The sequence below is a fragment of the Cervus canadensis genome, chromosome 4 (assembly GCF_019320065.1).
Source record: "Cervus canadensis isolate Bull #8, Minnesota chromosome 4, ASM1932006v1, whole genome shotgun sequence".
Taxonomy (NCBI): domain Eukaryota; kingdom Metazoa; phylum Chordata; class Mammalia; order Artiodactyla; family Cervidae; genus Cervus; species Cervus canadensis.
In genome coordinates this window covers 28234630-28248142 of record NC_057389.1, presented here as the reverse complement: position 1 = coordinate 28248142, position 13513 = coordinate 28234630, and the positions used below count along the sequence as shown (strand labels likewise).

Sequence of the window (13513 nt, the reverse complement as noted above, 5' to 3'; positions counted from 1 at the left end):
AATGGCAACCCATTCCAGTATTCCTGCCTGGAGAATCCCATGGACGGAGGAGTCTGGCGGGCCACAGTACATGGGGTGGCAAGAGTTAGACACGACTTAGTGACTGAGAGAGAGAGTGTAACAGATTCCTATAAATTTAATGGCTTGCAACAATACAAATTTATCATCTTCTACACTGGAGATCAGAAGTACTAAAATCCAGGTGGTGGCAGGGCTCTGTTCCTTCTGAAGGATCCAGAATCCATTTTTTGCCTTGTCTAGCTTGTTGAGGATGACTGCATTCCTTGGCCGCTGCTCTTACCCTGTCCCTTCAAAATCTGCAGCATTCCCAACCCTTCTCTGCTTCCGTCACCACACGGCTGGCCTGACTCTGAACCTCTAGTCTCTCTCTTACAAGGACCCACGTGATTACACTGAGCTCATGCAGATCATCTAGGGAGCAAGTAACCCATCTCAAGATCCTTCATCCAAGATCCTGAACTTAGTCATATCTGCAAAGTTCATTTCCTAGGTAACACAGTCGCATGTTCTAAGGGTTAGGATGTGGCCATCTTCGAGTTGCCGTTATTTAGCCTATCATAGTGAAAAACCAAGGTGCTGTTTGGGAAAAAAACACAAAGACAAGAAATGGAAACATCACTTAAAGTTTTAGTTGAAAACTTGCCTATACTGTAATCTTTTTGGCCCTGAATCCAATTCACTTGCAAAACTAACAATCTGAATTAAAAATGAATTAGTAAGTAATTTCCCAAGATGAACTTCTACCTGAAAACTATTCCCAGTATACACACACACACATATATATTGTGTAAATGTATGCATTTTATGATAAAAACAAAAAATCCTCACTGAAGTTTTTTTCATTACAATACTTCTAAATGAAAGAATAATAGTATCAGTCCCTCAGTTTAATTTGAGGGGAAAAAATGCTTATTGAAATACCTTTAATAGCTTCCTAATAACAGCTATTGCTTAAATGCACTGATAGAGTGTAATCATCACATAATTTTAATCCAATTTTAATGACAAATAGCACATGACACTGTGAAAAAGTGAAACAAAGGAATTGTTCCTATTTTCTCCAATAGTCAGTATTATAGAAATGACTATGTAATAGACTCAATATGGTTGTACTATTGCTCCTAGACCACATGGAACCTTCCAGATGCCCTAGTCCAAAAACAAAAAAAAACAACAGGCCATATTCTGGTTAGAAGAGAAATGAAAGGAAACTCATAACTAAAGGAGAAAGCATTTTTTCTACACATTACATATTCTTCTATTTATTTCTGTCTCTAAAATTTACCAAGTAATTCATTCCAGATTACTTTGCCTCTAGATACAGAAAGAATGGAGAAACAGCTCTACCTGAAATTACAACCTGAACTCTTAATTGGCATCATCCTTTCTGAGAAGCACTGTATCCAAGTTGCTAAATCTCAGATACCAGCTAACAAATCTGGAGCTATGTGTGGAGGGAGCACTTTGGGTAGCTGTAATTCTGCCCACTCTTTTAGCAGCTGTAAAATGTTTTCTTTAACCTTCTTTCTTAACCTCTTTCTTCTTCAATGCATCCAACTCCAGGTAAAACTGGATATGTGTGAAGAGAACTATCCAAGCAATCCCCTCCCACTCTCTACCCTCATGACTCCCATTATTTTTTACCCATATGAGGCAATAAAACAGACTGAGGAAAGATGTTTAAAATCAGCAGTGGACTCAGAAACTGGGTCTGAATCCATACTATGCAATTTACTACCTGACCTTGGACAAAGTATATAACCTCAGTGAGACTCAGTTTCCCCCATGTAAAATGGGGCTTTATATCAACTTTATGAAGCTAATGAATGGATTAAGCAAGCAAATAAAAAAGCCAGATACAAAAATACAGACAAAGTATAATTATACTTTGGCGCAGTTGGTAAGGAATCCACTTGCAATGTGGGAGACCTGGGTTCAATCCCTGGGTTGGGAAGATCCCCTGGAGGAGGGCATGGCAACGCACTCCAGTATCCTTGCCTGGAGAATCCCCATGGACAGAGGAGCCTGGGGCGCTATAGTCTATGGAGTCGCAGAATTGGACACGACTGAGCGACTTACACACACACACACACACAAAGTATTCTTGCGTGGGAAATTCCACGACTGAGCGACTTTCACATATACACACACAAAGTATATTTTTGCCTGGGAAATCCCGTGGACAGAGGATCTACAGTCCAAGGGGTTGCAAGAGTCTGACACAACCTGGCGACTAAACCGCCACCAAAGCATCTGGAAGAGTCAAACTCATTGTGACAGAAAGCTGACTGCCAGGGGCTGGGGAAAGGAGAAATGGGGAGCTATTATTTAAAGAACACAGTGTTTCAGTTTGGGAATGTGAGAAAGTTCTAGAGAGGGTTGGTGATGATCCTGCACAACAATGTGAATGTGCTTAATACCCAGTATATACATACACATACGTATATTGTGTAAATGCAATGTGTTTTATGGCAAAAAAAAAAAAAAAACAACTCACTGAAATTTTTTCATTGTGTGAAAGTTGCTCAGTCGTGTCTGACTCTTTGCAACCCCATGGACTGTAGCCCCCAGACTCTTCTGTCCATGGAATTCTCCAGGCCAGAATACTGCAGTGGGTTGCCATTCCCTTCTCCAGGGCCTTTTCCCAACCCAGGGATCGAACCCAGGTTTCCCACACTGCAGTTGGCTTCTTCACTGTCTGAGCCACCAGGGAAGCCTCGTGTTTTTTTATTCATTACAACATGTCTAAAAGAAAGGATAATATTATCTGTCCCTCAGTTTAATTCAAGGGGAAAAATGTTTATTGAAAAACCTTTAACAGCTTCCTAATAATAGCTATTGCTTAAATGCACTGATAGAGTGTAATCATCACATAACTTTAATCCAATTATAAATAACAAATAGCACATAACATTGTGAAAAAAAGAAATGTACACCTAAAAATTAAGTGGTAAATGTTATATATATATATATGTATATATATATATATTTACCACCATAAACACAAAAACAAGAAAAGAATGTTCTATCAATAATCCATATCAAAAAAACTTTCTCTTCCTATTTGGAAAGAGGCACAGAAGGGGAAAAAAACACTACCCCAGCTCTCAAATTGAAGATAACTGGCAAAAGAATAGAGTTCATGAACCTAAATTAGCATAAATCTTCACAGACTAGAAACCCAAACTACCTCCAAATCCAAAACCAATCAATTTATATAACAAAAGCACATGGAGTTCAAATAAATAACAGATTTTACTTATGGTGTAGCACTTTTGGAGTTAAGTAATTATATAGGATTCTGTATAACCCACGTTGTAACAATATTTTTCACTTAAAGTATTGACATATTCACTTAAAGTATTGACATAAACTTTTAACTATCTTCTAGTCCACAATTCTCTGTTGAATCAAATCCATACTGAAGGTTTCTTAAAATATGTATGAATCTCTTATTTTAAAAGAGGCAGCTGTACCATAATGAAACAAACACTGACCGAGTAACCAAAAAAATCTAAATATGACTAAACTCTGCCATGTATCACCTGTATTACCATAGCTGGGTAAGTCAATTTCCATGTACAAAGCTCTACAGTCAATGGAATTATCACCTACCTCATAGAATTATTGAGATTTAAATAAAGCACATTAAAATGTCTTGAAACTTTAAAGTATAATTCCATTTATATTATTAATTTGCTGAAACACAAAAAGATTATTCTATCAAAAATTCATATTAAAAATGTACATGTATTCATACTGATACAACTCATACTGATACAGGTAATCTCCTGCAGTCCTGAAGGCCATAGAAAATACTAAACACCTATATTAGAGAAAACTCTTCTTTAGGAGCTACATACGAATCCTGATTCTAAACATGAGAAATATTGGGGAGAAAATGAGCTAAATAGAGTGATGTCCTGCTGTGATGTATTTATAACCAGTTACATCCTTGATCCATTAAATCCACAAATATCTAATCAGAACTCCAAGTACTGTGTTAAGCAGTAAGACTACGGTGGTGAAGACAATACCCATGGTTCTTTCTCATCAGGGAACTTCCAACCTAACCAGATGAGACATTAAACAAAACATCACACAAATGATCCCTAAATTTGTGACAACATGAAAAAGGAAAAGCAGAGGTTACTATGAAGCACAGTAAGGGGGTCTTATCCAATATGGGAAATTTATGAGAAATAATTATCCAGTTTTACCATCCTTTCTCAAACCAACAGGCCTTATGTGTTCAATAAATCTTAAATATTTCTGCCATCAATAATACTATAAAAGCCAGACGTTCCACTCCCTTCATTAGGAACAACTACATCAGTGGGGTTTAGAAGATAAGAGACAGGCAACCTTATTATTTAGGAAAATCCACATAAACTAAACTCACCACCAAGTTGCTCAATAAAAACTAAAACCAGACTCTAAGAAGCATAGCTTCTCATCCCAATTTCGACTCATATTTTATATATCCTTGAGCAATTATGCTGATGCTGAGAGGTTACCTCAATGGTGAAGTGAAGTCGCTCAGTCGTGTCCGACTCTTTGCGATCCCGTGGACTGCAGCCCTCCAGGCTCCTACGTCCATGGGATTTTCCAGGCAAGAATACAGGAGTGGGGTGCCACTTCCTTCTGCAACCTCAATGGTAGTTTAGCCTGTTTAAAATGCTCTAACCCCAAATCTTCTCATGACTGACTCTTTCAGTATTACTCAGGTCTCTGCTTACTCAGGTCTCCCCTGAACCCCCCAATCCAATGTAGCTTCCCAGCCATTCTCTATATTACAATTACACTACTTTATTACCTTTTTAACACTTCTATCTGAAATTGTCTACTGTATATATTGGGTTAGCCAAAAGATTCATTCAGATTATTCCATAAAATGTCCCAATATTTACTTATTATTACATGCTTCTCTTTCAAACTTGAAAGTAAGTTCCATAAGGCAAGGACCCGTTTCATTCTCTCCGTATCTTCAAGATACATCTTCCTTGCCAAAGACCTCCACTTGTGTTTAGGTAGTTCAGATACAAGGGAGGAATGTTCCCAGCCTGGAGGATGACTGATTTAAGTCAGTTATGGTTATCCCATTACCGTTCCCAGTAACTGGTTTAGGGGAGGGTAAGAACTTAACAGTTTTCTTCAATAAGGCTAAGACATCTGCTAAGCACCTCAAGAAGAAGCTTTTCTCTCTGATTAATGAGACATAAAGGAAACACCTTGCCCCTTCTCCTGCCTTTATACTTGGTTGTATGAGGAAGTGACTGCGGGAACCTGATGCAGGGACGCTGCCCTCATGGGAGGGAAACCATGAAGATGGCAGAGAAGCTGATCTCTGGTGTTCTTGAGTCTCTAAATCAACTCAGAGACTACCTCTTCTAGACATCCTGTTATGTGCAAATTATTCTTAAGCCCTGACCAATTAAGCCATTTTCTATCTCTTGTTTTGATACCTGCCACCAAAAGCACAATCATCTCTTAAGTCTCTTGTTTCTCCTGTGACATTAATAGAAAGCAGTACCTACAATCTAGCGGATTCTTGAGATTAAATGAGACAACGCAACTAAAGTGCACAGCCACCAAGTCATGTCCAACTCTTTGTGACCCCATGGACTGAAGCTTGCCAGGCTCTTCTGTCCACGAAATTCTCCAGGCAATTTCCTTCTCCAGGGGATCTTCCCCACCCAGGGGTCAAACCCACGACTCATGCTTGGCAGCCATATTCTCTACCACTGTACCACCTGGAAAGTCCCAAGTAAAGTGGCAAAATAAACAAAATACTCAAATGATAGCATCTGCTGTTACTGTTACTACTAAACATTCAACTTTCTATGACAAAACTCCACAAACTCTTTATGCAGTATTTGGGATTCTGTTATTTTACAGAAAAAATTCATTTTAACCCTGTTTAAATAAAATCATTTTTAACAGGATAACTCATTCACCCTCTTTACTTTATATTAGTAAAGAAGTTTTTGGTTTTTTTCTCAAGTTTGAAGTAGGTAAAAAGAAGAAGAATCAAGGCAAATACCAGATCACTAAAGAAAAATAATCACATTAATTTCAGGTGAGACCCTGTTCTTGGAATCAACTCCTCCCTTAACTTACACAGAGCAAAGTAAAAATTTTCATCTACTATTCTTATCTTCACAAATATTTCATTAGTATTTTAAGATGGCTTGTGTTGTGTTAGTTGCTCAGTTGTGTCCAACTCTATGTAACCCCACTGACTGTAGCTTGCCAGGCTCCTCTGTTCACAAAATTCTCCAGGTAAGAATATAGGAGTGGGTAGCCATTCCCCTCTCCAGGGGATCTTCCTGACCCAGGAATCAAACCCAGGTTTCCTGCATCGCAGGCAGATTCTTTACCATGCGAGCCACCAAGGAAGTAGATTACACTAACTACAAATTTATTACATGTTAGTAACTAAATCTGTGTTATATATACAATTTCAAAAAGTTCTTTTTTAAAAAAAAGTGTTATACATCAGTTTCTACAATATTTTTCTGTGTTCAACTACTTGTTTGATATGCCATGAAGCAAAATTAACACAGAAGATCAAAAATAAGAGATTTCCAGGTCATTGGTTCAAGCTCACTCCCGCTGAATTGTGATCTACAATGTTATGATGGCTCATTACTATTGGAAAGCGGTATGGGTCCTACATGAAACAGAATAATCAAAATTCTTAAAGTAAAATATGAAGGTGGTTTTGTCATTACTAAAGAAGTGACACCAACTGAAGTGTCTCTTTTAAAGAGGAACAAAGAACAAATATTAATTCCTTCACTGCCTGGAAATGCCCAGGCTGTTATGAGCCCAGATAAATTTTTGGGTCTATCAATATTACAGAAACATTATTAGCATCACTTCTCAAAAATCTTTACTAACCCACTCTGACAAAAATTACCAGTTACCCATTATGACCAATAAAATTTGAGCAATTTGTACGGCTATTAAAAGTTATCTGGAAATACACCATTCTTCCCTGGTTGGAACATTTTTCTACCTGTTTTTCAACATCTCACACAGTGACTAAGATATATAGTTCAGGGAAGAATAGCCTCTACTATTTCTGTACTACTGAAAACAAGTAGGCAGAAAACAATCTTGGCAGACCACCTTTCGGATCACTCTTTAGTGTATATATGGGGTTTTAGTATTATAGTCAAATAACTCACAATCCAAGTCATGTTAAGTTGTATACATGTGTTATATTAATAGATGTTACATATGTAAAACATATACAAAATCTGACAAGCAAATTCTAGAATTCAAATATAACCACTTACTTTTAATTCCAAACTCTTTTCAGATTTCAAAATATATCTTATTCTGTTGCTCCAGTGCTATTTTAAGGCCTTACTTTGATAAGCAGTAAGTAATATTTTAGTATGTTTACAGAGGCTTACTAACCAACAATACGTCACCAGTACACAAATATTTTATATCCTTCCCATACCAACGTCAAAGCAATAGAGTACACACAATAGTACGGAATATTCCCACATACTACAGAATAAAACTATCTTCAATACATATTTTAAATTCAACATTCTAAGTAGTTTCTTGTCTTTTAAGTCTGGTACATTAAGCCTCAATCCTATGTCTCAACATTAATATAACAGTTGTAATCTCTATGGAAGAGAAAACATTCTAAATTCCTCAAATTTTACTTCTAATTCTAAACTATTAGGGTGGAGTGTTAATAAACAGCAACCTCGGTATTCCAACCCTTGCCTATGGTGTATGTTTCAATTTTAAAACAAAATAATTCTATTTTCTAGTAGTAACTGAAGATGTAAGATGCATTTAGTTCACTAATGCAAAGTAACTAAAACTTAATTTTTTTCCTTCCTAAATTTGTTTTATATGGCAAATTGGCTGTAGGGTGTGGAAATAAACCTTTTTTTTTTTTTCCTTTCACAGCTCTGAAAAAATACATTTCAACATTATTACTATTTCTAAGAGTAATAAATCTCTAAATAAACAATACTAAAAGTTAACTCTCAACATCTTACACTTTTTTCTTTAGATTTGTTCCTTAAAAAAACATCATTTTTTGGATAATTCTAAAATAATGGAAAGGAGAACAATCAAAAGTAAGGCTCCCAGAGCTGACATATTAGATACAAGTTATTTTGGAGGAAATATCCTGGGGATTGAGAAGGGAACAGTCAATCAAATATTGTATAGAAAATTTAATCCCCATAAAGGTATTCCTTCATTAGTTTTAGAAATCTTGAATTGTGCTAAATGCATTAACTACTTCTCAATCAAGTTTCTAACGAGATCTGTATTACTTCACTTGCCTTATTTCCTTCAGGAAAAAAAGGAAGGAAGGAAGAAGAAAAGTTTACCATTTTTGGGGGGGGGGGCAACTTAATAACAAAAAAGAGGTCATGCGGATGCTAGTATCTACAAACTCTCTTATATGGAGTAGTATTTATTGTTTTTTCCAAATTTACAAAATTCATTTGACTAAATTCTATTTCATGCATAATCATGACAGTCTATATGAAATCATATTTAAATGATCATTAGATTTTAACCACTTAAAAATGAGTTTATGTTGTTTTCATGGTTTAAAAACCAAAGTTACTTTTCAGAGCCACAGGTCAAATGTACAGATTTCTACAGTTCCTGACAAGTTTAACTTAATGTCACTATTTAGTATATGTATCTTTGTTCAGTGTTGCTTTATGACACATTCATCTTTCTGTGCTATTACATAATTTTAAAGATGAAATTAGTTTAACAAAAAGTAGTATCACACTCATCTATTTGCAGGTGCTAGGTACGCTTTATGTGGCAGTGTGGCATAGAGAGTGGTCTAAAATTCAGCAACATTTCATACAGAACTTGCTCACTACAATGTCTAATTTTAAAACTTAAGTGATCACACAGAAGTTCCAGAAGGAAAAAATCTCAAGAAACAGGAATTTTTCATTATTTTAGGCTTTCAACTTTCCCTCCTAAAGTTTCTGTTTTCCCCATACAACACACGTGTCTGCAATCTGTCAAAATGGAGGGCGTCAGCATAAGGTGCACCAATGGTAAAGACTACCTATCTGATCAAACATTTGAAGTCTGTTATATCTGATCCTGTAAAGCTGTTCCCTAAATCTGTAGCAATCTACCCTAAATCAAGAAAGCAAACTAGGATAGTGAAAAAAAAAATGTACCTTTCATCTTCAACGATAGATTTTAAGCAGAGATATCTTTGTTAGAAACCCAGCTAGTAATGTATCCCTAGGCAAAGTTACTTAACTAGTCAAGAGTTTTCTTATTTCTTTAATGAAGAAGAAAAAATCAGTATCTTGCAGAATTGTTGGGAGAATTAGAAAAAATAAAGTGCAGAACACAGTGACTTACACACAGAATGACAATTTAAATAATGATTACTCTTCTGCTGTTATCAGTTAATTTTTAAATACCCTTAAGCTAGAGAATATGGAATTCAAACTTCCAAAGTCCTTATTTTGGAGGTCACTGAAAAAAATTTTTTTCACATTGAAAAAATGCCCTTGAGTCTAACATCTTCATTTATTCAACAGCATTTAGTTGGTGCTTTTGACATTTGAAGACACTATTCTTAATGTCAAGGACAGCTCAGAGAAGAAATCTGAAGTATTATCCCTTGCCCTCAAGAAACTTACATTTTAGAAGAAGGCAAATATTAAACAACCAATTGCATAGTTACTTAATTGCAATTGAGACTGCAGTACAATGTTACAAAGAAAGCCTGCTAAAGGGGGAAATGACCTAACAGCATCAGAATTTAAATTTCTACACAAACATCCCTCCTCCCTCCAAGGGTTTTCAATCACCCTGTCTATAATTAAACCTAATCCAAACTTCTGTATAGACTTGATCCGTCTGGCTTTTAAAACAACGAAATCAGTAATTAACCTGACTCCAGTCATTTTTATGTTCAGAAATGTATAGTGAAAATATAAAACCTGAATAAAATCTACAAATAATTTCAACTATAGCACATAGTGACTTAATGAAAGAGAAAGCAAAGATATAATATAGATAAGGGCCTGTCTGCTCTCCTCTATGAACTCATAAGAAAATGTATTTCTTGATGGATTATAAAACCAGTATTTTTATTTTATGTGCATGCCATTATTTTTAATGATGATTCATTTTTCAGAATGTTTTTATTGTAAAATGTTTACATATTCATTACTGAAAAACATTATTTCTGTGACTTTTAAGGCCAGTACAGTTCTAATTTGCTATATAAAAGAACATTCTTCACTCGGGCACTTTTTGAGGTCTGCCTCCTTAAAAAAATTTTTTTTAATCTGGTGATATCCATTTTAAAGACAACTTCAAGATACCTATCTTCAGAAGTCAGTAGGTTATTGTGGAATAGTGCTATTAAAGTCCCAAGTACACACAAAGGGCAAAAAATGAGTAATCAGATCAACTCTTCTGGCAAAATGAAACTTACTGCATCAAACAGAATCTACCTCAATGTTTGTCTTCGATTCAAACAACATTCGCCTAGAAATTAACGCAACAACAGTTAACTCAACGATCATTGTCAGTTCTCCAAAAGTGGCCTCTTTACCTATATTTAGTTCCTAAGGCAAAGCAATCCAGGATTCCTGCTGCCAATTATAATGAATGGAAGAAATTTATTTAAATCAAATAGCACCATCTAGCAGAACTCTCACCACCTGGCTTACAAGTGTAGATGTTACTTGGTGTTCAGTTTGGTAGACTTGACAGCAAAATGGCAATTATTTGTTTTCATGACATAACCACAGAATTAGAGCTAGAAAGGACCTAAGACACACCAGGTTCAACTTCCTCATTATTATGCTAGATGATTTTAAAATTTTTTTACAAAGTTATCATAATATAGATTAAATCCAGCCATTCCTGGAAGTTCAAGTAAAATGCAAAATTTGATTCTCAAAAACCACCCTGAAAGTAAGTAAGGTATACCTCAATACAACATTTCATTTCCTTCACTCCCCAAAATATGAAATCCAAATACTCTGTAATCATTAAAACATCTTCTCTAAATGTTTCTATTTTCTCAGCTATATTGCCACTAAATGATAAATGCACACAAATTACGCTATCTCAAAACTTCAATTCCATTAACTTGCTATTTCTTAACCAACCTATAATGCTAAACCTTTTACATACTCCTTGTCACAGCAACAAGATCCTGAATACAGCTCAGAAAATACCTCGCGGGGAGGCGGGGGGAGTATCTTTTTTTGGTTTGTTTTGATACGCCAAGGCCTGCCGCCCCTAAATCCTATAGGAATTGCGTTTATTGCTGCCAACACGAAGATTAGGAAATGTTCCCAACCCTAGGGCACGAGAAACTTTCAGAAGACTACTAACTGCCTAAAACTAGGAGGGAAACCCGGTAGTTTCTGCACATTCGGTTTTTATTTACGCAGCTATTTCCTTGTGCAAGGTGACTAAAGTAGCTTTTGAGAGATGCTCTCAGACTTTTCCCCAGTCTGAAGTCCTCGGAAGGGCAGAGCGCGTCCAATGACAGGGATACGCCTCATCCTCAGAATGGAGGTGGTTAGAGGGAATCACCATCAGAGCTGCTGCACAGAAAAGAGGGGTTCTTCCTCAGTGGTCACAGTCACTATGCGCTCTCATTTTTAGTAACAACCAAATCACCGTTACAAGCACATAAGAAGAGAAGCAAACAACCCTGCTTCGCAGCGTGCCGTGACGGTGGCATCCCAGCCCGGGAGGGGCTCTTTTCTCGCCAGCCTCCCCTGGGCTCCCACCGGAGTTAACACCTGTATCTCCTCGCCACCCCGACCAAACAACTAACTCCTTCCCGTCTCCACGCTTCGACCCTTCCTGCAAGTCCGGGTTCGGACCACTGCCCCCTCCCCACCGCAGACAGCCCTCCTCGCGCCAGCGGCCGCGGCCCCCACGGCTACTCCTCTGCGCCCCGCGACCCCCGCTCGCTGCCCGCACCGCCACGGCCCTCTACGTTTGGGAGGCTGCAAGCCTCCAAAAAAAAGTTCTCCAGCCGCCGCCGCCGCCGAGTTGGGTCGACTGCGAGCGGCAGAAACGTCAGCCTACCCCAGCAGCTCCCGCTTCTCGCCAGCACACTTTTCCTCCCCGGGAACTCGGTCCTTTGACTCCCAAACTTCAGCGGCGCCCCCGGCGCCCCCTGCCCCGGGCTCCGCGCGGCGCTCGGGGCCGCGAACGCTGCGTCCCTCCTCCGGACCAGGAAAGCCCCGACGCCCACCCGGCCCACGCCCCGCACACGCCCTCCGCGCCCCGCGCGCGTCTCCGCGCCCAGCGGGGCCCCGCTCGGCCGCTCCACACCCGGCTTCCGCCCGCCGCGCGCCCGGCCCCGCTGCCTTCGCCTCGCCAGGCGCACCCGGCCCCGGCGCCCGAGCCCCCTGCCGCGGTGCCCCTCAAGCAGCCCGCCCCGACCCCGGCCCGCCCCCACCGAACACCCACATTCCCTCCGCGTGCCCTCCTCCACGCAGCTGCCCCCTCCCGCCCAACCTCTACCCCCGGAGGCTCTCCGCTCCCCGCAGCCCCGGACCCCAGCTCTAAAGTTACTTTGCAAGGAGGTGAACCCGCGGGTTATTTCCCTCAATCACCCAAACAAGTTTCCATCCCCGCCACCAGCACCGCCGCCGCCGCCCCCCGACACACTCGCTCCCTCCTGCCCGCCAGACCCCACGGCCGCCAGCCCCGCGCGAGCCCCTCCTGGGAAACAGCCGCTCCCAGCACCGCACGCCCCCCACCTCGCGCACCCCTCCCCCTGCCAGCCCACCCCCCCGGCTCTCCCCCGGCAGAGAGTGTCTGTGTGTCTGGGTGTCTCCGAGAGAGTGTGCGAGTGCGTGCGTGTGTGTGTGTGCGCGCGTGAGAAGGCGGAGGTGGGTGAGAAGCGCAGACACTTACTTCTCCCGGGCCTGGCTGTCGGACGGGACGGCGCTGCTGTTACTCTTGCCTTTGCCGTACATGCTTGTGCCGAGAGCAGCTCCCACTGTCACGCACCTGTCAACCCATCACAGCCTCCCCGGGAACAGCCCCGTCCCCATGGCGACCCACGCAGCCACCCCCACTATTGGCCGCCCCACGCCAAAGCTCCGCCCCCTTCGCCCAGGCAACGCACGAGACTGACAGGCCTCCCCCCACCCTCTCCGGCCTGCCGAAGCGCGCGGCGGCGGCTACAGCCTAAGCGGCAGTCTCCTCCCTCCTTCCCTCCCTCCCTCCCGGGTTCCCTCCCTCCTTCCCTCTCCGCTCTCCTCCCTCCTCCCGCTCCTCTCCCTCCCTCCCCCCTCCGAACCCCGGCGCAAGGGGGGAATTAGAAACTGCTCTAGAAGGATTTTAAACAACTGGCTGTTCCCTCCGCCGCCGCCCCTCCCCCCGCACCGCCCGCGCTCGGCTCCTCACTGGAGAGAAGGCGCCGGGAGGAGGGGAAAGTGCGGCCTGGAGTCTCTGGCAGGAGCCGGCGGAGCCG

At 40.8% G+C, this 13513-nt stretch overlaps 1 protein-coding gene across 4 annotated transcripts in view; it reads right to left on the bottom strand.

Annotated features, from left to right (window-relative positions):
• The window catches only part of SSBP2 (single stranded DNA binding protein 2), a 297991-nt gene extending 284755 nt beyond the window's left edge, over positions 1-13236 (bottom strand). The window contains exon 1 of one of the 4 annotated variants that reach the window (XM_043464737.1): positions 12952-13236. In XM_043464737.1, the coding sequence (XP_043320672.1) occupies positions 12952-13013 (62 nt within the window). In that variant the 5' untranslated portion in view covers positions 13014-13236. The remainder of the gene's footprint in view (positions 1-12951) is intronic. The other 3 variants (XM_043464734.1, XM_043464738.1, XM_043464735.1) reach the window with 3 other exon arrangements.
• Positions 13237-13513: the final 277 nt, after the last annotated feature.